General features: G+C 48.8%; 1 protein-coding gene across 1 annotated transcript in view; it reads left to right on the top strand.

Moving 5' to 3' along the window:
- Nucleotides 1-24,495, top strand: part of ABLIM3 (actin binding LIM protein family member 3) — a 143,912-nt gene that overhangs the window by 91,585 nt on the left and 27,832 nt on the right. The window contains exons 8-14 of the mRNA XM_082835738.1: nucleotides 9,871-9,929; nucleotides 12,134-12,205; nucleotides 17,507-17,662; nucleotides 19,219-19,248; nucleotides 19,749-19,878; nucleotides 21,808-21,855; nucleotides 24,137-24,271. Coding sequence (XP_082691864.1) covers nucleotides 9,871-9,929; nucleotides 12,134-12,205; nucleotides 17,507-17,662; nucleotides 19,219-19,248; nucleotides 19,749-19,878; nucleotides 21,808-21,855; nucleotides 24,137-24,271 — 630 coding nt within the window. The remainder of the gene's footprint in view (nucleotides 1-9,870; nucleotides 9,930-12,133; nucleotides 12,206-17,506; nucleotides 17,663-19,218; nucleotides 19,249-19,748; nucleotides 19,879-21,807; nucleotides 21,856-24,136; nucleotides 24,272-24,495) is intronic.

Below are 24,495 nucleotides of genomic sequence, written 5' to 3'. Positions count from 1 at the left end.
TCACCTGCGTCCTGAACACTGTGTCCTGTGTGCCTTACTTTGGAGCGCCTACCATTGTAGGCTCAGTTTAGGCACTGCCCACTTCAGAAACTCCCCAAATGGCCCCAGCCCCACCCACAACTCGCTAGTCCCTCCTCCTGGAACCCCCTCAGCCCTTTGTTTGCACCTGGTCCCCTCCAGCTTGCATTGAGCCGTTGGCCATCTCCCTGAGAACCTTGCTTCTGACGTTGGCCCCTCAGCCCTGGCATTGACCCACATGCGCTCACTCTACAGGTGATCGCTGTTGGCTGAATTGCTGTACTAGCCATCCGCAGCTGTTTGAATAGCCGTCTTGGGGAGGGCATTTCTTGGGGAGAAACCTTCCTCCCAGTTTCCCCACAAGGCAGATGGAAGGTCAGGGGGGCCATTACAAGGAGCATATGTTCCTATCAAGCTTGTCCTAGCCACACATGCCCATGCCAGGAGTTCCCTCAACATGTAATGAATCCCCTTTGCCTAGAGCCAGTTTCTCAACCTCAGCACTGTTGACATATGGGGCCAGATAATCTTTCCGTGTGGAGACGTCCCTGTGTACTACAGGGTGTTTGGTAGCATCCCTGGCCTCTGCCCACTAGATGCCAATAACGTACCCCTTCTCATTGCGACAACCAAAAATATCTCAGACGTTGCCACATGTCTGTCCCCCAGGAGGCATAATCAACCTGGGTTGAAAACCACCAGCCTAGAGCTATTCAGCAGAATCTCATGCCACCTCCTAGGCATGTTAGAGCAGGGTTCCTTTGTTGGACTGAGCGAGATGACCATTTCTGAGATGCTGTGAGACTCTACAGCTACTTACTTGTATGTACAGTCATGCAGGTATTAGAGGTGAATCGATCCCAGGAGTCACTCTAGGCTGTAAAGTAACAACCCTCATTGTATAGATGGGGAAAGTGAGCCCCAGAGACACGAAGAGATTTGCATGAGAGCTCAAGGGTACAGGGGGCAAAGGGGGACATGGCCTTATGACTCCCACTCCAGGGCTCTCCCCATCTTGCCTCCTGAGACCCGAGCCCTGCCCGCTGCTCTGATCTCTGAAGGACTAGGCCTCCCGCTTTCCATGAGCACTGATCCCTCAGTGCCTGGGTCCCTGAGTGGTTCCTGCTGCAGGACCCTATGTTATATGCTGGGAAGCCCACATGAGTCTCAGCAAACTGCGTGGTATCTTCATGGACCCTGAGAATCTGGACTTTGTGCTTGGTCTGAAAGTTTGTTGCATGAATTCCTCTCCCCCTTCTTTGATGAAGATATTTCCTAGTGTTGAAACTGCTCTCATGTTCATATCACGAGAAATCAAGGTCTTGCCCTTACTGCCTGAATTACCAATCCTAATCGCCCATTTAGTGCTTGGAATCCTGGCTCCACTGTTTAGTAAGTTTTTGACCTTGAGTAAATCTCTTAACTCTAAACCCCTATTGCCTAGGCCATAAAATGGGCTAGTAACAGTCCCTGTAATATAGCAATATAGTAAGTTCCTGACACACAGAAAGCTTTTAGTTCCTTCATGTAGCAGGTACCTGTTGAGCACCGCCTGTGTGCCCAGGGCTGTCCTAACAACCAGAGACGTAGCCGTGAGCAAGTCCCACAAGTTCCCTGCTCTCCTGGGGCTCACATCCTCATGTATCAGTATCTTCTGAGCCCTGCTTTGGACCAGAACGTCACAGAATGCTGAAAGAGTTAAGTGATGGAGTAGCTTTGTCATCATGAGAGAGAACGCACAATCAAACCTTCAGCAGAAACGCCTCCAGGACGTGGAGACATTCTTGGTGATAAAGAAGGGCCTGTCACCCCCCTCCTTAATTATCCCCATCCCTACCCCCCACCCCAACCCGGGCTTCTGGGAGAGTGGGAGTAATTGTAGGGCATTCAAGGACCTGCCTCGAGGGATGCTGAGTGATCCTGGAATGAGGGGGTCCAGGCCATCCGCTGCTAGAGTCATGCTGACTCGGGCTGTGGGCTTCTCAGGGGTGGCAGCCACCAGGGGTTTCTGCTGTCACTGAAAGCTGGCCTTGTGTTTGCCTTGGACGCCCTCTCCAGGCAGGGGTACCAAGACTCAAAATTATATTCCCCAGAAATGGCAAGAAAACTGTCCTTCCAGGCAGCATAGGAGTGGTGAGAACCAGCCAGGAAGACACCTGGGTCCAAGCACCAGCACTTCTGCTAATGGGCTGTGACCTTGAGAAGTAACTTCTTTCTCTGAGGTCTCTTCCTTCACCTGTAAAATGAGGATAATTACACCGTCTTTCATTCATCCACTCAAACTGAGGGCATGTTTGTGCCAGGCGCCCAGAAATGAACGAGGCAGGGGTGCTTGCTTCTGTGGTGGAGTTTACTCTCAGTAGCGGGAGACCGACTTTAATCAAACAGAAGTGCAAACATGCAGTGACAAGCTGCGATGAACGCTGTGAAGGGGAGGTTTGGGAGTGACTGGAGTATGTTATAAGGCTCCTCATCTAGTCTGGGAGGCCCGGAGGGGCTTTGCCGAGGAAGGGAAATTGCAAGCCAAGACCTTGACATTGAGTAGGAGGTGGGAGCGTGACGGGGGGAAGGAAGAGTGTGGCAGCAGAGAGAACAGCAGGTGCGAAGGCCCACAGGGCAGGAAGCATTAACGTGGTGGAGAAACCGAGGCAGGCCCACATACCCGCTGCGCAGAGAGCAAGCGTTCTCCACAAGGACCTCAAGAATATTAGAGGGGAGGACGAACGTGAAGATGCCAAGTGCCCCACAAAGCGACGTGCACACAGAGAGCGGGTTAGGAAGCCTGCAAATCTTATAAACCCTGTCTTGTCATTCCCGTGGCCGGACATACTATGTAACTGGCAACCAGCCTCAGGAGGTTCTTTTGGTCAGTTTGTTTGTGTTTTAATTGCTATGTAATGGCTTTCTGATGGACTCTAATTGGGAGAAGTCTGACATCTGTCTGGATAAGAATTTCCGGGGCGCCAGGAGACAGGAGCCAGTTTTCTTTTATTTGTTTCAAGTTCTGTTGTGCAGTCTTTTAACTGTTTTTGTAAAGTTGCCAGATTTCTAATCTGTTTATTGTCCAAACCCTTCATTTGGGCTTCACCAGGAAATTAGGTCACTGATTTTATGCAGCAAAATATTAACCAAAATGCTGCAGGTTAAGGGCAAAACTTATACAAATATCACCAAGGTTACAGTTGCTGGATCTTTGGGAGTTTTTCTAAACCCAAAATGTGGTTTGTGAGATAGATTTTGCTCTTGTTCTAAATGTGCCTGTACCCGGGAAAAAGGAAAGCTAGGCTTTTTTCTCTCCTTCTGTCTACACTAAATGCACTCCTATTCTGCAGACCTGAGACAGAGACTAACACTGGAAACATAGGATTCAAGCTGTATGTTTTCGAATAAGTCTCTGCTCTCATTTGTATATTTAATTAAAACCTACCAGGCAGGAAATTATTTATGAGATCCTAGGACAAATCTTGCTGCTAAGGAAAAGTATTATAACAAATTGTAGGTCCTAATAATAATAATAATAAATGCCACCAACTGATATATGCTGAGCATTTACTTTGTGCCAAGCACTTTACTTTTAAATGCAGTATCTCATTTTATCCTCACAACTCTGTGAACTAAAAGCCATTCATAGACAGGTTATATCCCTGAGCCAACGTTAGCTGGCCTGTCTTGCTTGGTTTGTTAAAGGCAATTTTTTCCATTTATTATCAGGATTCTTAGCCTGTGGTTCATAACTGCCCTTCTGAATTTGATGAATCCCCCTGGCATTGCTTGCCAGATTTTGCATATGGTGTGTTTCTCTAAGGATAGGGTCTGTAGCTTTTATCAACTTTTCAGAGCTGTCCATGGCCCAAAATAAAGTGAAAAGCTTTAGTTCTGGGTTAATGCAAATCCAAAACAGAGCCCTGAAAGCTTCTTTGATAATTACACCAAAGCCTTCTCTTGTATAACTGACTCTATTTCAGACCATGTATTTTTTTTCTTTAGTTTAGATGATATAAGGTCCTGGTACCAGGAGGTGTGTCTTTCTGGCTCAGCTGGAGAAGCCATTGGTATTTAGCCGAGGCCTCATTTCCCTCTGACAAGTACCTCATAAGAGGTGCCCTGAGCTGACAGATGTTCAAGAAAGGTGCCGCCCATCATTATGGACTGTGAACACCAGCCCTCAGTCATCATCTCCACATCTCGTCAAACCACACTTTAAAAGGCACTAACGTAATATTGGTTGCTATAATTTAGTAGCTTAACATTGTTATTTTAAATTGGATCTCTCTACTGACAGCTTAGGTTGTAGGAGTTATGCTTAAAAACTTTAAATCTTCTGTTTCCCCAATCCTGCTACATAATTTTAGACTCTTCATACGTAGCCTGTTAACTGAACTAAATTGACATTTCCTCAAGTCTGAGTCTTCGAAGCATATTTCATTTTAAACAGAGTGCATTTTAATTTTTGATGAGCTGCAAATTTGTTTTAGATTTTTAGGGTTACCAAACATCTTGAATCATACAGAAAATATTACAGCATAGGAGCTTAAGGTTTGTGTGTAGATAGTCTGTTTCCAACTTGCTCCTCACGCCACAAACTCAAGACAGCGTGGCGATTTTCTCACCGGTTACATGTCACATCTACTTCACCAGCCAGTTTGTCCATGTTGGTCAGAATTAGGTCCAGAGTAGCAATTTCCCTGGTTGCTTCGTCTGTTTTCTGGGAAACAAAATTGCCTGCCGGGCAAGTCAGGAACTTGTCAGATGCTCGGGTGTTAGCTCAATGAGATGTTTTATTGGTCTGGACTTTTTAGGTGGCAGGAACTCAGCTCGAGCAGCATTGGGTAGAAGGGGACTGATGAGCTCACAGAACTTAGGAGAGTCCAGGAGCAGCACAGCCGGGTTGAGGGGCCCACGGGGGCAGCAAGTGGGTCTTCTCCCTGCTCCTTTTTGTGCGTTGCCTCATGCTCTCCTGATCCAGACTGACTGCCTCCCTGTCAGGGGAAGGAGGGCACGGCCAGCTCCTGGGCACCGTGGGCACAGTGAAGCCCCAGAGACTCCAAGGAGCCTGACTTTGGCTGCATGCCCACAGGCCCGGGCAGGGAGACAGCGATGGGCGAGCAAGCAAAACATCTAAGCTCCCCGAACCCCAGTTTCCCTCTCTGAAAACGGTGATAACCATGGCCTATGTCAGCAGGCTCAGTGAGGACTGAATGAGCAAATGCATGGGAGAGGCTTAGCATAGAGCCTGGCGCCACCAGCTCCACCAGTGCAAGCTCATGATAAACACCCAGTCGTGTAGAAATGGCCATTCCCCCTGAGCCATGACTAATAAATGCTGGTTACTGTCAATATTACCATCATTATTGATAACACTTAGCACAGGGCTCAGCATATGTTATTGATCATTATTATTTTTTACTCAGTTACCATTGTTATGAAGTACATAGCATAAGGCCTGGCACAGACACTCTCTAAATATTAGTTATAATAATGACAATAAGAATACTCAGTGCCTGACACAGATGAAGCACTCAATACATTTGAATTATGGTCCTAACTGTTATTAGTAGTATCCTGTGAATTACTGGGCATCTTGGGACTGCCATTCTCTTTTGCTTGTCCTGCCTGATATCCTCATGGTAACCAGCATCACAGTAGCCAAGCACTTTTCTCCCTTAAGCTCTTTATTAAGCTTCAAGCCCACTTGATCATGTCAGGTCCAGGCAAACCGGTCTTTTCCACTTCTCCCGTGGTGCCTCATCCCTGGGCACCAGCCCAACCTTCCAGGAGGGTGCGCCGGCAGCTAAGCCCAGCTTCTGCTCAGTGACTCCACCTGCCCAGCCACCCCTCTGCTCTGGGAGTAGGAGAGTAAACACCACCCACCACCTTCAAGTCTCTCCATTACTCCTTTCCCCTCACCCAAACTAGATCTTGGCAAACAGGGGGTTTGGGTAGGGGACAGGAGATAATAACAACAACAACTACACTTACATAGCGCCTGCTCTTGGCAGACACTGTTCTCAGTGCTCTACGTACATTAACTCATGAATCCGCACAACAAATGTACAAGGCAGGTACTGTAATCATCCCATCTTCTAGATGGGAAAACTGAAGCCCAGAGAGGTAACTGACTTGCTCTAGATGATGCCGCTAGTAAACGATGTAACCAGGACTGGAACGTCTTAAGAATATTACACTAAATAATACATAAATTGCCTCATATATGGTGAAGATTTCCCAGTGACCAAGATTATAGCAATGATATTGTTGTTATTACGTGTCAAATTCAACAAAAGGGCTCACTCTTTTCCTCCTGCTGAGATTGGAACACTTAGTAGCAAGTGAAGAGAAGAGTGCCCCATGGTTCACAGAAGTGGTCCCCCTAATGATGGGGGTGGGGAGGAATTTTTTTAATTGAGGTAATATTCACATAAAATCAACCATTTCAGAGTGGACACTTCAGGAGCTTTTAGTACATTCACAATGCTCTGCAACCACCACCTCTATCTAGTTCTGAAATATTTTTATCACCCCAAAAGGAAACCCATAGCCATTAAGCAGGTGTTTCCCATTCCCCTCCCCTGAGCCCCTGGCAGCCACGAATCTGCTTTCTGTGTCAAGACAGAATATTTGGGGTATTTCATAAAGATGTGGCCTTTCGTGTCTATCTTCTTCGACTTAGCGTAATGTTTTCCAGATTCATCCACACTGTACCATGTGTCAGTGTTTCCTTCCTTTTTACAGCTGAATAATATTCCGTTATACGGATACACCACGCTTGTTTATTCGAGTGTGGGTTTTAAAGGAGCCTTTCGAAGGTCCTAGCAAGGCTGTGTCAGAAAGATAGTGCTTCTACCATAAAGGCAGAGCTCGGAAACCTCACCCTGTTATGATCAAGAGAAATCCAGAGAAGAAACCTAACCATCTGGCTGGGATCAGAAGCTGAAAACTCAATGCCTACTTAAACGAGCGGGAAGGGCCAGGAGGCAGACAGCAGGGTCTGAAAGCATTCATCTTCAAAAATACTTCAAAACAAAACAAAAAACACTGCGTTGGCCAAACAGAACCTTCGGGTGGGCCGGTTTCAGTCCCTGCTGTGTCTGTAAGCCTGGCTGGGCTTCTGGAAGACTGTGGCACCAGCTCCAGCTTTGCTATTGTAATCTCCACTAATGTGAAAAAAAAAAAAAAGTGGTGTTAGCAAATTGAATTTACAGGCCTGGCAGAGAGGTGGGTGGGTTCCCAAACCTTAAATAATCCACAGCGTTACAGGTATGGTGTGTGCTGTAACCAGTCAGAGAGAGAAGGCTGAATGCTGACTCCGCTAAGGATTAAAAACAGCCTTAATGCCTGGCTGAGGGACAGTTTTGGAGATCTAGGTTTCTATCTCTGAGTCAGCTGATACAGAAATAGCTAATCCTTCACTTCCATCACATTTACAGGAGGTTTTAACTGCAGAATCTGGAATTGTGGGTGATAGTCTCAGAGGATGAGCGTGTAACTCGTGGAATCAGGAGTCTAACAAGCAAAAAGTGCACCCAATACTTTGTACTTCCCACTCCCCTGCCCTTAATCCTTGTTCTACTTCATAAGACATGATGAGCAAGTTAATCTCTCTTCCCACAGAGAGGCATTAAAATATTCAAAAACCCTTTTCCCCATTCTGTTATGTCTTCTCTTCTCCATGGAGAAGACCCTGCCTTAAGGCCTAATTTTGAGTCGCCTCTCCATCCTGATTACCGGTGTCCTGTGGGTGCGTATCAGTCTGTCTCTTTTTCTAAAATACGAAGATGGGATCCAACCAGTCACTCATTCATTTCTGAATCAGGTAGTCTTTTAGGATGAGAGCTATTGACTGGTGACATATGCAGACCCTAATCTTACAGGGGTCTTCATGAACAAATCATCTTTTCTTACCTTCATTTACCTAAGTTTATTGCTAACCTCCAACAAATCCTTTCCCTCTTTAATTTAAATGATCTACTGCCAAAACCCAAACTTCTGCTTTTTTAAAATTTCTAATTATAGTTTCTTTCTCCCTTTTGATCCCTCCCCCACCCATCCACCCCCCACACACACTTCTTATAAAAACCTGCTTTCCTGTATGCAGAATGCTGAAGCCATCTGTGGTTCAGCCTTATTTCAGAACAGATACGTCAATGGCATGGAGAGACCATCTAGTCTGATGCCCTCGCTTTACACACCATTTCCCCCTCTGAGAACCTCTGTCTGACCTTTTACCTTCCCTGTGCCTCTGCCTCTTTCACTTAATCTCACAACCTTCTGAGGCATCTGTGTCCACCTCGTCCATTTCCTACAGTGACCAGTAACGTGCTTCCTGCCAAAGCCACTGCAATAAACAACTTCTGGTGGATTCAGCAGCAACTCAGAGAGGACCAGAAATGCTCTCCCTCATAATTCCCGAAGCTAGGATCCCAACCCCACCACTTGGTAGTGGACACACCCTAAGATTGCCGAATCAAGCTGCAGACCCAGAGTCCCTCTACTGGGCTTTGAGAGCCATTGCACTTTACATTCGAAGGAAGTAATCTCATGCAGAACCCATTAGGAACACCCAAGAACATCAGCAAAGAAGAATCAGAGAGCCCCATCCCACAAGTGACAAAACTGGCCCTAGAATTAGGATTTTTAAGATATAATCTCCAAGACCATCCAAAGCCCACCTCGTTGTTATTCAGATGAAGCAAGTGGGACGGAGCAGAGCCCCAGCAGGGCTCCTTACTTTGGGCCCCTCCTCTCACCACCGTGTTTTTAGGCCTCATTGTTCAACCTTACACCGCCCCCCTGTCACTTAGCCAGTATCCAGTCCTAGGGGTTCCAGGCAACAAACCATAATGGAAAAGATATTCTAAAAACGAAGTCAGACAAATGCCATCTGGGTGCTCAGGAATCTGGCCATTTGCTGGCTCCTTTCCTTTCAGGGTTGATTACAAGAGCAGTGGCACCAGAGGGATAATATGTTCCTATTTTTCCCTCTAATCCGGGACACCTGTCCTTTCTTTGGGGAATGTGTAATATTTGGGGCTTCTTCTCAGCACATGACCAGCCACCTGTTGCTCATGCCTTTCCAAATTGGCCTCTCCGATTTGGGGCTGGCCAACTGGACCCCCATCCACAAGAGAATGTGGGCAGCCGACTATGCTAAGTTTGAAGAGTCTGGAGTCTCTTAGAAATTAGCAGGTCAGGATAGTGCTCTCAAGCAGAATATATACATCATGACACCCCGTCCCCGTAAATGTGATAGCTCTGGTAGACTGTCATTAAGTCTTTGAAGAGAAAGGAAGGCTGGAGTTCACTGCAGTCTGTCACTTTATTTCACCTCCACTGCCATTCATTCATTCAACAAATATTTATTGACCACCTGCTCTGTGTCACTCACTGCCGATCGTCCGCTCATGTAATCACCCCACAAACATGTACGGGGCCTCTGCTGAGACCAAAGCCCCATGCTGGATGCCATGGGAGACCCAGCAATGAAGAAAGCTCAGCTCCCACCCAGAAGGAGCTCTTAATTTAGTGGGAGTGATAAATCCACAAGCTACTATGTTTTAAGACCATATTGCTGGGACAAAGAACGATGGATCATAGAAGAGAGAGAAGTCACTCCCAGCTGGCAGGTAAGAAGGGTCACAGGATGTCATGTGAGAGGTGGACCTCGAGGAAGGGCAGGGTTTGGACAGGCAGAGTGCATGGGTGGTTGAATCGATGTGGCGGCAGAGATCTGAAAACCAGGGGGTCCTCCTGGCTGCTGTGCAGGGGAGTAAACGGAGGTGGAGGATGGGGAGAGACCCCAAATTCTAGTAGGTGTGAAAGGTCTGAGGCTTTGTTATTTTCCTGGCCCCTTAGGCTCTGAGGTTTGGCACCCCATCTGCAAACAGGCAGCCCGGGCAGAGAAGAAGTTAAAGGTAAGCAAGCTGGTGGTGATACCAAACCAGCTACTTCTAGCCACAGGCTGGGGGCACTGTGCTTTACTAGAGAGTCACTCCTTAGTGTGTACACTTTCAAATGTGTGCCTGTATCCTTGGATTTCCTTAATAGTAACATCCACCTCAATGGGGTTTTTGAAGGGGTTAAGACGTTGGATGTGAGAGCACTTTGAAAACGGTAAAGCACTGTATGAATGTGAGTTTTTAGTGTTTCTGGGGTGAGGCTATACCCTTCCCATTACTTACCAAGATGGTGACCTCTCTGAGGCACGTAGGCCATGGTTTTTCCCCAGCCGAAGGTCATTAATAACAGTGGTTAAAATTGTCACAGAAATGGACAGTTTGCAAGGCATCTTCACAGCCACCGTCTGATTTGATTTAACACCATTGGGCAGGTGGGTTAGGAATTGTGTCTTTGCTTTGCTTGTGAGAAAACCAAGGCCTTAAAGAGGGCGGTGACTTGCCCACAGTAATGCAGCCAGGCAGAAGCACAGCCAGCGTCCCCAGGCACACGCTAGAGCAGCTGAGGACCTGTGTCCCTCTGAGTGACTGTGCTCTGACAAGTACTAGGAAGTCCTGTGAATCTGGGTTCTTGATCCAAGGACTGCAAGAGGGGTGGGGCACAGCTCCTGAGTCCTTGATGGAACGGAGGGGAGACCTGGGTTGTGTGCTGGGGTGTCTCTACACTCTGGCCCCCAGATATCAACTTGGCCCTTGGGATGCTATTAAAGTTACCTGCTAGAATCTCAACTAAAAACACATGTGTACAATTTCTGACCAGCTGGTTAAACATTATCCCCTTTGCCATCTCATGTTTCATTTGTGAAAGAGCTGGTCTATTGATGCATATTTTTTTTGAGCTGTGAGTTTTTTCCCCTGTTTCTTCCAAGGCCTCTCCCTTTTAGGGTCTAAGAAAACCTTATTGTCCTTTTCTTCCACAGTTTCCTTCTCTTTGTTGGCATTTCTCAAATTTCAGTTATCCCTCTACAACCCCGATGCTTCTTCCTGTATCTGTGTATCACCCATATTATTATATGCTTCATTTTTTTCTTTACATCAACTCACTACTTCTTACTTCATCAAACTTATTTTAAAATAAAACTTTATATCACCCAGTGGAAAACCAGTGTTATTTTTTATAAATAGAAGGTTAACCCTAAAATAAATTCATTGAAAATGAAATATTTCATACCAATAACTCTTAGAAATTCTAGCTAAATCATGTTACCTGAACTCTCTTTATTTAAAAAAAAAAGGAGGGGTGGGTGAGGTGTGGAAGGTGGAATTAGCAATTGTTCTTGAAATGTATTAGGACCAAATTAAGACTTCCTCCTTGATCTAACCAAGGGGGCTGAAGTAGAATTTTACATTTTATTCTCTCGCTCTGTGACTCAGTATTATCAAATTTTCTGCCAAAATTCATCTCCCCAGAGCCACACTAGCTCACAGTCTACAGTCTGGGAAACAGTGCTATATAGTCCAACTTAGAATGCTTTAAGTTGCAGGATGAGAGGTCTGGGAGGGAATGTAGCAGCCCTTGAGACCAGCCCCTGCATTTCACAGATCAGGAATTCAGGATCCCTAACATCGCATAGTTTACCGGGGGTCCTTGATTTCCAGTCTGTTTACTTTTTAACCACATCGTGCTCTTAGATGCAGCAAGATAAACTTCGTGCTGTTCTGTTAAAGGAGCCATGAGTCCATCATTGCCATTGTCCAGAGAAAGATTTTTTAAGTTTCTCACTTAGGTTGATGTCATTTTGCAATGGATACAGTATGTTGTGCAATTACATGACGTTTAACCTACCTTTATGTTTTGTATAAACAAACTGCTAAGGAATGATGCTAACCAGTTTTATTCCTTTAAAGTAAATACATTATTGACTGGGATAAGCCAAAGTGAAGAGTTTTATGAGTAGCTTCCTATCTAAAAGGCCAATTAAAAATATGTAAAAAAAAATCCTGTTCAACAGCATAAAGTCCTGTGCATTTCCAATTTCATTCACAATCAGACATTGATTAAAAAGGCAGAAAATAAAGAGACAGTACAGAAACAGCCAGAGAGTGCTTTCAGCAGTATTGCTAATGTTCCCTGAAGAACTGCGTTCTTACAGCCGCATCTCCCCCCTCCCCACAAGGTTGGACATGCCGTCTCTCACCCTCTGTCTTCATCTCTCCCACAGCATAGGCGGACGTCTGAAACTTCCATCTCACCCCCTGGATCTAGCATCGGGTCACCCAACCGAGTCATCTGTGTATGTATCACTTTTCAGCCACCGAACAGCCTTGCTCATCCCCAGGCCTGTTAATTAAAGAGTCTCTAAGGACAGCCAAAGACAGCAGTCAGGTTTCCATCCAGCCAATGTCTAGTGTGTGCCTGTCATGTGCTAGACTCCGTGTTAGGTCCTGAGGATGCAGTCGGGGACAGGGAAGACACGGACCCTCACGGAACCCACAGCCTTGTGAATAGTTACGGGGATAACATCAAGTTCAGTAGAAGCTCTGAAACCAATAATGATGTGCCTCTTCCCCCTGAGTGCTTGAGGCCAGGGCAAAGTGAAATTTGGGTCAGAGTGGTGTTTGGAGTGGGTCTTGGGGGGGATGTTGATGTGGAGATAGTGGCGTGTGATAAAGAGGCAGACAGGAGGAAGAAGCCAGATGAATGTGGAAACATGACTATAAAGGGTTTGCAAACATAAAGAAGAGCTTTCTAGACATGTGAGAAGTCCAGGGATGGAGCAAACTACGCGCATGTGTCTGAGTTCCCAGCCCCAGAGGCATTGAAGCACAGAGACACTCCTCATTTGCAGGGATGCGGCAGAACGGACGAGAGTTGAGTCAGATGACCTCACAGGTCCCTTGGATATGTAATTTATTCATTCATTCATTAAGCAAATGCATCCTTGAATGTCTCCTCTGGGCTAAGTGCTGGGCTCTGGCGAGCTGCACCTGCCTGTCCTCATGACGTTGACCCCATAAGTTCATGGATAATCAGATGCCATTCTAATAAGTGCCAGGGAGAAAAAGTGCAGGGCGCTCTGATGATGCTGCAGATGGACAGAGGGACCTGACAGTCTAGGACCAGTTGGGAGAAGAGTCCTGAGGAAGAAACAGTTAAGCCCACGCCCGAGAGATAAACAGAAGTTAGGTAACGGAGGTGAGGAACGCAGAGCCGGAGAGGACTGCAGTGAGCAGGGGAGGGGGCTGGCAGTCAGCAAACCTCTTGCAGCCTTTCTCATGTCAAAGGGCCATGAAGACCAGAAAGGAGGGAAGTGGTCCAGAGCAGGAAACCCACTCCTCATGAGAAGCTCTAGAGACAGTCCCCAAACAAGCCAGCCCTGAGTAGGCCCTGCCCACCATTGCTTCATCATTATTTCAGTCCAGATCCACATTCAGTTTCGTCCTCGATCCCTGGATAATGCCCATCGATGAGACTATTTCCTTTCCTTTCTTCCTCTGTTCAAATGAAAAAAAGACGTAAGAGTTATCATTGACTGCAACTTCAATATGGGTCAGCACGGCCATGTGGCTCCCACAAAAGAGAAGAGACTTTGATCACAGGCTGTCCTCATTGAAGATTCCAGTCCAGAACAGGAGAGATGATAGCCCCCCTGGTGCTGTGAATGGGGCCAGACCACAGTAGGAATAATGAGCTTAGTTTCAGAGCCTGCAGGGTGAGAAGGTTACTGACAAACGTGCGCATGTCTCCAGAAGAGCGTTACCAGACACACCCAGCTGCATAGAATGCCACTACCCCCCAGCTGGCCTCCCTGTGCTTCTGGGAAGCCGCCTTAAATTTTGTGAATTAAGTTAGGCCCAGATGACGTTCACCCTGGCATTCTGGAGGAAGCTCGTAGAGTTGCCCCTGTGAGAAGCAGCCCTGCTACAGGTGAACAGCAGCAGCTAGAGACACCTGCCATTGTGCCCTTCAAATGGGGGCTTATCCACTGAGACCAGTTACCCCTGGCATATCCCAGCGTTGGCCTGTGTCTCCCCTCCCGTATTCTGCTCTCACCTCCAGCTGCTCTGGGGAATGGCTGCCCTTGTCATGTGAGCCACGTTTTAAGTCAGACCGTTCCACACATGGTTTCCAAATTCAGGGAAGAATCCATCCAACCACTTTTGGGACATTTAGTAACAGGCAGAGTGATCCAGTATTGGTTCAGCGTTCATAAATACGGAGGTTTGGTATTAAAATAGAACGATCAGTGAACCTGGAGGGGGCAAGTTCTTTCAAACGTTGCTCTACTCCCCACTGACTGCTAGAATCATCTCCAGCCCAATGTGTTCTCTTCCTTCCTTCCTGGCTAATTATGTTAGGATGCCTCTGTTCCATCACTGTGCCTCCAGACCTAAGGCTCATTTATAACCCAGTAAACAAGGAAGTATAGGAAGAAATGTAAATTTAGTATTTTTGAGGTTTGGAGTAAAGTGCCCAGATAAATATTGACAAGTTTGTAAGATGCCAAGAGCTCTCAAGGTCAAAATCTAACATCCCATGATAAAAGGCAGCAGTCAGTTCAGCAAGTGGACTCTCCTAATAAGGTTCGCTCTAACCACACCCTGCCAAATTGGTACAGTTGTGGGGGTCTGGGCTGGGCAGTCTCTGGCAGAAATGAGATGGCACACCTCAAAGGGTTTAAGTGTGGAGGGAGTGTGTACAGAATTGTGGGCAGGGTCAGGGGACCCACAAGACCTAGTGCGGCATCCAGAGTCAGCAACAGCAGGAGGCTGTCACCACCCTAAGCCTAAAGGGAAGGGCTGGCCAGAGCTGCATCTGTGGCAGAGCAGCCGGGACGGGAGCCAAGCCCATCACGGCTGGGCAGGGCGGGTGCAAGGGAGACATGTACACAGCCCCTCTCTCCACTCAGCCTCAGCCTGCAGGTGCCCCTCATTAGCCAAACCCAGCTGAAAGCCAGGGAGCCTGTGACACAGTCCGTGGGACCTCAGAGCTCAGACCAGGGCCAGGAGGAGTGGGCAGTGGGTCTCAGGTGAGCAGACAATGAACAGCACGGTGCCCAGACAGCAGTAGGATGGGATGGGGATGAAGGAGTGGAAGGGCCTTGGGAGGTGTTTAAAACATCAACAGTCCCAAGGTCTTTATGAAAGTTGCTCTCTCTATGGCAGTCTTGGCCCTGAGACTTACCTGGCCGCCCAGACACTGGGAGAACGTTATAGGAAATACAGTCTCCTTGGATTCTCTCTTAATCTCCCTCATCTCAGGACCTTGTAAGACACAGTGGTTTGGGGGGACAGATCCTGACTGACCATAGCAGAAACGGGGTGACCAGAAACAGAGGGAATGGCTGGAGGACACAGATGTGGAAAGGACGTGGCTTCAGGAGCCACGAGATGGAAGCTGTCCTGAGCGGGGGAAGCTGTCTAAGTCCTTGTGGTTCTAGAGGGTTGCACTCAGGCCAAGGCAGGTGGTAGGTAGAGGCTCGCTTCAGTTCGATGCGAGGAGCAGCTCTCTGAGTGCAGCCCTCTGCCAGTTGTTAAGACGGTGAACTCGCCATCCTGGGAAGCCAGGAGAGGCCAGTGGAGGGGGCAGGCTCCCAGGCTAGACTGCCTGGGTTTGAATTCTGGTACAGCTACTTATTAGCTGTGACCTTGGGCGAGTTCACTGATGTCTCTGTGCCCGTTTCCTTATGCAAAAACGAGGATAATATTCGTATGTACTATTAGAGTTGGTGGTTGTATGGATTAACGGAGTTAAACCATATGAGGGACTTAGGATGGAGTCTGGCTCACAATAAGTGGTCATCAAATGTTAGCTAGTGTTTTACTGCCGTGATTAATTCTGTCTTTACAACCTTCATCATCTTCTTCAAGGATGCTGTGAATGAAGATGCCCTCACTGTGTGGGGTTTGGAAGGCTGGATTCAGCCCTACTGGCTAAGCGGTACAAGTTGCAGAATCTTTTGAGCCTCAGTTTCCTCATCTGGAAAACAGGAATCATATTTTTTTAATTTACTTTTTATTTTACGTTGGAGTATAGTTGATTTACAATGTTGTGTCAGCTTCAGGTGTACAGGTGTACTGTAGCTAAGTCAGCTAAAGTGACTTAGCTATACATACACATATCTCCATGCTTTTTCAGATTCTTTTCCCATATAGGTTATTACAGAATATTGAGTAGAGTTCCCTGTGCTATACAGCAGGTCCCTGTTGACTGTCCATTCCATGTATAGTAGTATGTATATGTCAATCCCAAACTCCCAGTCTGTTCCTCCCCGCTCCCACCTTTCCCCCTTGGCAGCCATAAGTCTGCTTTCGAAGTCTGTGAGTCCGTTTCTATTCTGCAAATAGATTCATCTGTATCATCCTTCTAGATTACACATATAAGTGATATCATATGATATTTGTCTTTCTCTGTCTGACTTACTTCACCCAGCATGACAATCTCCTGGTCCATCCATGTTGCTGCAAATAGCATTATTTCACTCTTTTTTTATGGCTGAGTAATAATTCCATTGTATATATGTACCACGTCTTCTTTATCCATTCCTCTGTCGATGGACATTTAGGTTGCTTCCATGTCTTGGCTCTTGTAAATAGTGCTGCTATGAACATTGGGGTGCATGTATCTTTTCGAATTATAGTTTTCTCCAGATATATGCTCAGGAGTAGGATTGCTGGATCATATGGTAGTTATATTTTTAGTTTTCTGAGGAACCTCCATACTGTTCTCCATAGTGGCTGTACCAATTTACATTCCCACCAACAGTGTAGGAGGGTTCCCTTTTCTCCACACCTTTTCCAGCATTTATTGTTTGTAGACTTTTTGATGATGGCCATTCTGACTGGTACAAGGTGATACCTCATTATAGTTTTGATTTACGTTTCTCTGATAATTAGTGATGTTGAGCACCTTTTCATGTGCTCTTTGGCCACCTGTATGTCTTCTTTGGAGAAATGTATATTTAGATTCTTTTGAATTTCATTCTTTTACATGTAGGTGTCCAGTTTTCCCAGCACCACTCATTGAAGAGACTGTCTTTTCTCCATTGTATATTCTTGCCTCCTTTGTCAATAGATTAATTGACCATAGGTGTGTGGGTTTATTTCTGGCATTTCTCTCCTGTCCCATTGAGCTATATTTCTGTCTTTGTGCCAGTACCATACTGTTTTGCTGACTATAGCTTTGTAATATTGTCTGAAGCCAGGGAGCCTGATTCCTCCAGCTCCATTTTTCTTTCTCATAATTGTTTTGGCTATTTGGAGTCTTTTGTGTTTCCATACAAATTTAAAAAATTTTTTGTCCTAAAAAATAAGAATAAAAAAAAAATAAGAATAATATTGACACTTACTACACAGAGGCATCCTGACATTTGGAGGAGATCATTCCTATACAGCACAGGACCTCACACATATGTTCTGTCAATGTGGTGTCAGCATGAGCCCAGGTGGAATGAATGACCTGTCTTATTCTCACATTCTGCGAGTCTTCTATCCTAGCTGGAGAAGCTCATACCCCTCTGTGCCTGGCTTTTGTTTCCTCTCCCCTTTTCCGCTTATCTTTCTGCTTCTTTCCTGTCCATTCCCCTCCTCCTCAGGCTAAAGTGGATAATGAGATCCTTAATTACAAAGACCTGGCAGCTCTCCCCAAGGTTAAGTCCATCTACGAGGTACAACGCCCCGACCTCATTTCCTACGAGCCTCATTCCAGATACACGTCCGACGAGATGCTGGAGAGGTGTGGCTATGGAGAGGTACGGCATCTCGCCCTCTCTCTGGGGCTGTTGGAGGAGAGGAGGGCCCTCAGGGTCCCCAGGCCCCTCCATCACAGAGACTTCAGCCTCCATAGTGTTGGCCCCCAGACTCTTTTAAACTGGTATTTATAGTCGACACTTAAAAATCAAGTGATTTCATCCAAAATCTGGCTTCTCTTGAAAAATCGGAGCTGGTAACACTACACCAGTGTTTCCACCACCTACAGATGGGGAGCAGCTCCCTCTATAGGCAGGACATGGGCTCCCCAGTTCTCCCTGATCTCCACTACTCTCTGAGAACCCCAACATAAAAGCCAAGAACCTGTGACCACTTATCACCTGAGGTGTTGTTTCTCTTACCGTGGAGAGATTTTATACATAGCCTACGGCTCTCATCCCCAGCTGTGCTCAGTGGCCACTTAGGTTTATAACCCCCAGTTAGGTAGGTTCTCTGGGTGCTGCCCCTGGCCTTAAGCCCCTGTGCTCAGAGCAAGAGACACTCATAAAAAGTACACATCAGAAGGCTTTTGAAATCGTTAAATGGTTGCTGGACAAGAGAAAGTGTTTCCTGGAGAAGGCAGGGTGGCTGTTACCCTGGAGGTCCTGACAGGTTACATCCCAGGAGGCTTTCTCACCCCACCCCAGGCCCCTGAGCTGAGATCATTGGGAGCTTCAGAAGGAGCCCTGGCCTCATGCGTACTTCACCACTATCCCCTTCCTCTCTAAGGAGAATGGGGTTCCATTTGGTTTAAGAGCCCAATGCTGAGATTCTCTTAAGTTCTGGCCTCTGAAATGGACCAGGAAAAGGGGGCCAAGCGTTTGGTAGAAGCTGATTCTCCTGAAGCCAGAGATGGCAAACTGGGGCCACGGCCAGCCCCCAGATTTGTTTTGTTTCACTCACAGAGTGTCTTTTTAAAATGTAAATGAGTTGTCAACATTTAAACATTAGGAGATTTCACATAAGAGTCTGCACTTCTGCCTTGTCTTGGAAACTTAAGAAGCTGTGTTAGCATGGGATGGACGGTCCAGCCTGGCCTGGGTGCCCTGGAGCTGAGCGCCATCCCCTCTGCAGGCGGTGCCTTCCATCCCCAGCTTGCCCCCCACCACCGGCCCAACTCCTGCATTGATGGCATCAGCCTGGCCCTTGCTTGGCCCTGCATTTGGGAGCCTTGCCCTGGGTCCTGTCCTTATGAGCCACAGAAGGGCGTGAACTGGTAGAGGCACAGGGAAGGGCCATGAACTGGCTCTGAGCTTGCGGTGGGGAAGCCTGGGCCCAGGTGAAGACCCTACCGCTTCTTCCCTGAGGGGCCCCGAACCATCTCATCCCCTCTCTGGGCTGTGGTTTTTTCCATTTGTAAAAAGAGCATAGTCTCAAGGTTTCCTCCCACCCGTGAGCACTGCTGATATTCTGGGGAGCTGAGGCCGTTCTCTGGGGTGGGGGACAAGGGGCAGCTGCAGGCTTCTCTCTGCTCCCTGTAACCACTCTCTGTCCCTCCCTCTTGCCCTCCTCTCTCCTTTCACTCCTTCCATGGCTGCCTTCAAACTTCGCTTCCAAGTCGCTGGGGACCTTATCTCCCTACTCCCAGGTAATTAAACTGGTTCCAGGAGACCTTTTCTATAGTTGTGTCCTTTATGCTGACCAAGCAGACCCCCAATTTCCACCCCCCACCCACTGAAGCCCCTGAAGGTGCTCCCCCAATGCAAGCAGAGACAGGGAGACTTAGAAGCATGACCTGGAGGAAGTGGCAGTGGCTTAAAGGGTAGAGATGGCTGGGAGCGAACCTTTCTACCCAGAGATGGCCTCCCTGATGCTTCTGTGATCCTTGGCCAGGATTCCAGGGTCCTGACCCACGGGTTCCATTCAAGGGCATGTGAGTGATGGGTGAAGGCCCTGGAAAGTCTCTGCAGCCTTCCTCAGGCTGTGCATGTAACCCAGGGAGGGGGTCTCTGTATTCAGAAGGGCAAAATGGTGCTTCAGCCCCTGGGATCCCAGATTCCATGTCACTTCCCTACCTGACTGCTGGACCCTTGGGCTATAGGCCCCCCTAATTGCAGATCTTGCTTATGGCCCTGCTTCCTCCCCCAGGACATCTATGAGAACCTGGACCTCCGGCAGAGACGGGCCTCCAGCCCAGGATACATCGACTCCCCCACCTACAGCCGGCAGGGCATGTCCCCCACCTTCTCCCGCTCTCCTCATCACTATTACCGCTCCGGTAAGGAAGGGGGAAGCTCCCAAAGGGACAGGGAGAGCCAGGGGTGACAACACAGTGCCTCGATGTCCCCAGCTGCTGGGACAGCATGGGGCTTCCCTGGGTTATCGCCATTACAACTTGGGCCTCTGGAGGCTCATGGCCACCCAGGCCTCACTGAGTCCCCGCAGATGCCACTGGCAGGGGAAGAAGGGTACATGGTACTGAGATGCAGCAAGAAGGTGGGTGGCATGCTCCTGCGGGGAGGGGAGTGGCAGGAAGCCCAGCCATCGTGGCTGGTAGAAAACGTCTCCATCCTCATCCTTTGTCCTGTCCCATCCAGAAGGCAGAACCAGAGGATCAGAAATGGGGAAGTGTCCTGGCCTTCACCTGAGGGCCACCCTGAGGTTAGGGATGAAACAGGCAGAGCAATTAAGGGAGGGGCCCAGGTGGGGAGCTAAGAGGAGCAAGGATGCCTTCCTGAAGCTCAGTGCTGTTGACTCTTACAACCCACAAAATCTGACTTTGGGGTGAAGCAAGACAACAGGGTCAAGCCTGTTTCTGCAGACCCGGTGCATGAGAGCACAGCCCCCATCCCTGCTGTCATCACCTCACTGCTGCCGTAACCACCGCCACTGCATTAATGCCTGTTTTCTCTGTGCCTCTGCTCTCTCTGGGGACCACTGCCTGCGTGCTCCAGGGCCTGAGAGTGGCCGGAGCTCTCCATACCATAGCCAGTTAGATGTGAGGTCCTCCACTCCGACCTCTTACCAGGCTCCCAAGCACTTTCACATCCCAGGTAGGCTGCCAGCCCGGAATTCCTGGCATGGGTGCATGCTCTGTGGGGTCGCTGGGCGCCCTACACCGGCACCGAGGAGAAACTGGGTGCTGGGGACCCTCCCTAACCAGTCACCCGCACTAACTGGCCTCCAGCTCCGACACACCCACTGGCCTTAGCCCACTCCCTAGACAGAACCAGCCTTGATTAGGACCACCAGGAAGCAGCCCAGGGAAGTGCCTTGAATGTCCAAGGGCTGTGATGGGACATGGCAGTAACTGTGCTGAAGGTCATGGGCTTTTGGGATTGAATCCTTGATTCTGCTGCTTATAAGCTTGTGACCTCAGACCAGCTACTTAGCTTCCTTGAGCCTATGTTGTTCCTTCTGGACAGCCAGGCACTGTTCTGGGTCCTGAAAGTGCAACTGTGCTCAAACCAGCCCAGATCCTTCAGGGTGTTTAAGTTCTAATGTGGGGAGAGAGCTAATAAATGAGTAAACAAATAAGTAAAAGGATAATTTCAGGAGATATAGGTGCTAAACATAATAAAACAGGGCACTGCAATAGAGTGATGGCATGGGGGAGGCTGGGCTATGTGAGGTGGTCAGGGAGGGCTTCTTGGAGGAGGTGACAATGAGGCCAAAAGAGACCCTAGGGAAAAACATCCTGGGCAGAGGGAACAGCAAGTCCAAAGGCCCTGAAACACTGAGCCTGCAGCTGGCCAGCATGGCTGGAAGTGGTGAGCATGAGGTTGCCCCAGAAAGGTCCCATCCAGCCTACTGGGGACGAGGGGGTGAGAGTGCTAACTGTGGCTGTGGGGTTCTGGGGACGCCCACGTGGAATGAGGCATGGCTGCTGGGTGGGCACCTTCCCGCATGGGGTCTTGCTGAGCACGCGCCTGCCTTATGCCTTCATGCCCACCATCCAAGCCCCAAGCCCCTGCCTCAGCCCCATTTGAATCCATCCATTCCTTTTCCCTCACCTTTCTTGGAACCTGATGGGATGAGGTTGGAAGCTCACCTTTGGAAGAGGAAGTCCACTGGGGGAAAGATGGGAGAGCCTTGGGAGAAGTTGCTAACCACCTCTCTCTTCTGGGACCCACTGACCAACTGGCTGTCTCCTTTTCTCCTGTCTTTCTCTCTCCTCCCCACTGTCCCTTCCCGGTCTGACTGGCAGCTGGAGAAAGTAACATCTACCGGAAACCCCCGATCTACAAACGGCATGGTATGGTCGGGGGCAGAGAGGGCTTGGCCAGGCAGGGGGAGGGGCAGTTAATCATCTGTGCAGATGGCTCTGTAGGGCCACCAGAGGGACACAGACAAGGCTGCAACTCGGTCCTTCTTGTCGGCTGCCCCCCAGTCACTCAAGGTGGCCTTGGGGAGGGGGTTGGTGTCATTTCAAAACGGCAAGGAAGGCCTTGTATCCCCTACATCCTTTCCCACCATCTCCTCACTACCCCCCTTGCCCTGCTATCTGCTATCCTAAAGCCCATGGTCAGAGAAACCCTTGTCAAATGCATGTAGCCCTGGGAGAATGACACTCCAAGGTGCTGGTACCCAAACTTGGACGTTCGTTAGAATCATGTGGAATGCACACAGATTCCTGGGCCCACCCCAGACTTAACGAATCCAAATTTTGTATTTGTTACAGTTTCTCCAGGTGATTCTAATGTCCAGCCCAGCTTGGGAACCACTGCTCTAAACTGTTCTCAGTCACCATGTCCTGAGAGTAGACGGAGGCCTGGAGAGGGGATACGGATGAGAAAGGAGCTGAGGGCGCCTTCATTCATTCATCCATATAGTGTTTCTTACAGAACTGTCTGTGGGCCAACTGCACCCAGGAGATTTATTTAAAAAACAGATACCTTGGCCCCCTCCCCTGCCCTAGACTTCCTTAATTAGAAATACTAAGGGTTTGCCCTACGCATCTGCCCTGTAACCAGTTCCATTCACAGTTCCTACCTGTGCTCCCTGTGGGAGCCACCACTGAGACCTGTTCGTTCTTGCAAAAGCACTCAGTTGAATGAGCACTCCCCTTCCTCTGAGGATGCAGAGGCACAGCTGCCACCCTGTATCACCCTTAGGTACCTATGGGTGCCTGTGGGATCACAGGGGGAACACAGAATTGGACGAGCATGGAGACAGGCAGAAGCAGCCCTGTACTGGGATCTAAACTCACCGGGATGCTGGAGGAGGTGGTACGAGTATAAACAGTGGCTCTGGGTGCTTACGATCTGACAATTTAGATAAACATCCTCGACTTCAGAGCGGACTGGGCTGGGCTCCAGGTGAGTCCTGAGCAGTGCACATCTACCTGTGGCTGCGGAGGACACGCCATGTACCCCAGTGGTCACAGAAAGGCACCAACCCTGACAAAGGTAGTTTAGATTTACATCCAGAAAAGGCCCCCACGTCCCCAGCCCCTCAGGACTGTGTGGGATTTTGTAGGTGGGCCTGAGGGGCAGCACCAAAGCAGGCTCAGGAGGAGTCTGGGCTAGAGGTGGATTGTGCAGATAAGAGGGTGGATGAAACGGCTGGAGTGGGAGGGGCTGCACAGGACCCACATCAAAGAGGATTTGCAAGCTTTGGGAGCAAGTGCTGCTGGCTGGCTGAGAGCCATCCCAGGACCCTCTGCTGCTCTGGCTCCACGGAGCCTAGGGCTTGTCACTGGAGCTTCTCCCTCCTGAGAAATGATCAGCGGCCCCATCTCCTTTCCTCAGCCCTCTCTCTGACCTGGTCAGTTTCTCACCAGTCTTGGGCATGACAGTCATTGCCTTGGAAGGTTTTGTGCCTACAGTGGGTTTGATGGTCACCCCCATGTTGTGGACTTCAGGGGGAAGCTTAGAGCTGGATGACACCTCAGCCAGCAGACCAGTTCTGATACAGACAAGGAAACTGAGGTGGAGAGAAGCACGATTTGCCCAGTGCTACAGCTGAGTTAATTGGCAGAACTGGAACCAGAACCCAGCGTTGCTGACTCCCTGGCCAGTGCTCCTTCCCTCAGGCCATCTAGTCTCCCCCAAGCAGGATGTGTCATTTCAGTATGAGGAGAAAGGTGACCTGACTCAACATGCAGCAGGCCCTGCTTGGCGATCCCACCCAAGATGTGGCTCGAATCCACAAGGCTGGCTTCTAGAGGGTGAGGAAGGACTCACCTGGGACCTGTCTAATCTTACTTAAAGGAGCCACGGCCTTAGTGTTCACTTAGGAGAGTCTGTGGAATTGGTAGAAGGAGCCCTGAGCTGGGGTCTGATCCAGTTCTGGTCTAACTTGCTGTGTGGTCTGAGCAAGACCCTTCCCCTCTCAGGTGTTCAGATTCCCAACCGTAAAATGAGAGGCTTGGCCTCAGTGCTCTTCCAGCTCCGATGCTCCGTGTCCCAGACCCTGGCCTGGACGTGGCCTCACTCCCCAGGGCTGGAGCCTGGCTGAGATAAGGGAGAGTATGTCCAGGACACTCTTCTAGGACATTCTGCCTCCCTGAAGCTCTCTCTTTGGGTCCTTTGCAGGTGATTTGTCGACAGCAACCAAGAGCAAAACAAGTGAAGACATCAGTCAGGCCTCCAAGTACAGTCCAGCCTACTCGCCAGACCCCTACTATGCTGCGGAGTCTGAGTACTGGACCTACCACGGGTCCCCCAAAGGTATCACCCCTCACAGGGGAGCCAGGACCAGAGCCCCATCACCTGCGCCAGGGACACAGGGCCAGCACAGACAGTTGCCCACTCCTTCACACGATAGTTCATTTATTCATTCAGCAAACAGGTACTAAGGGCAGCCATGGGCCCTAGAGAGATACTAGGAAGCAAACCAGATCAGGTCCTTGCCCTTGTGTATGAGACATCGGCCCCAGCTGAAGAGGGAGGTG

This window comes from Leucopleurus acutus, assembly GCF_964270905.1.
Source record: "Leucopleurus acutus genome assembly, chromosome: 3".
Taxonomy (NCBI): domain Eukaryota; kingdom Metazoa; phylum Chordata; class Mammalia; order Artiodactyla; family Delphinidae; genus Leucopleurus; species Leucopleurus acutus.
Note: the sequence above shows the minus strand (reverse complement) of the source record. Positions and strands in the feature narration are given on the sequence as shown.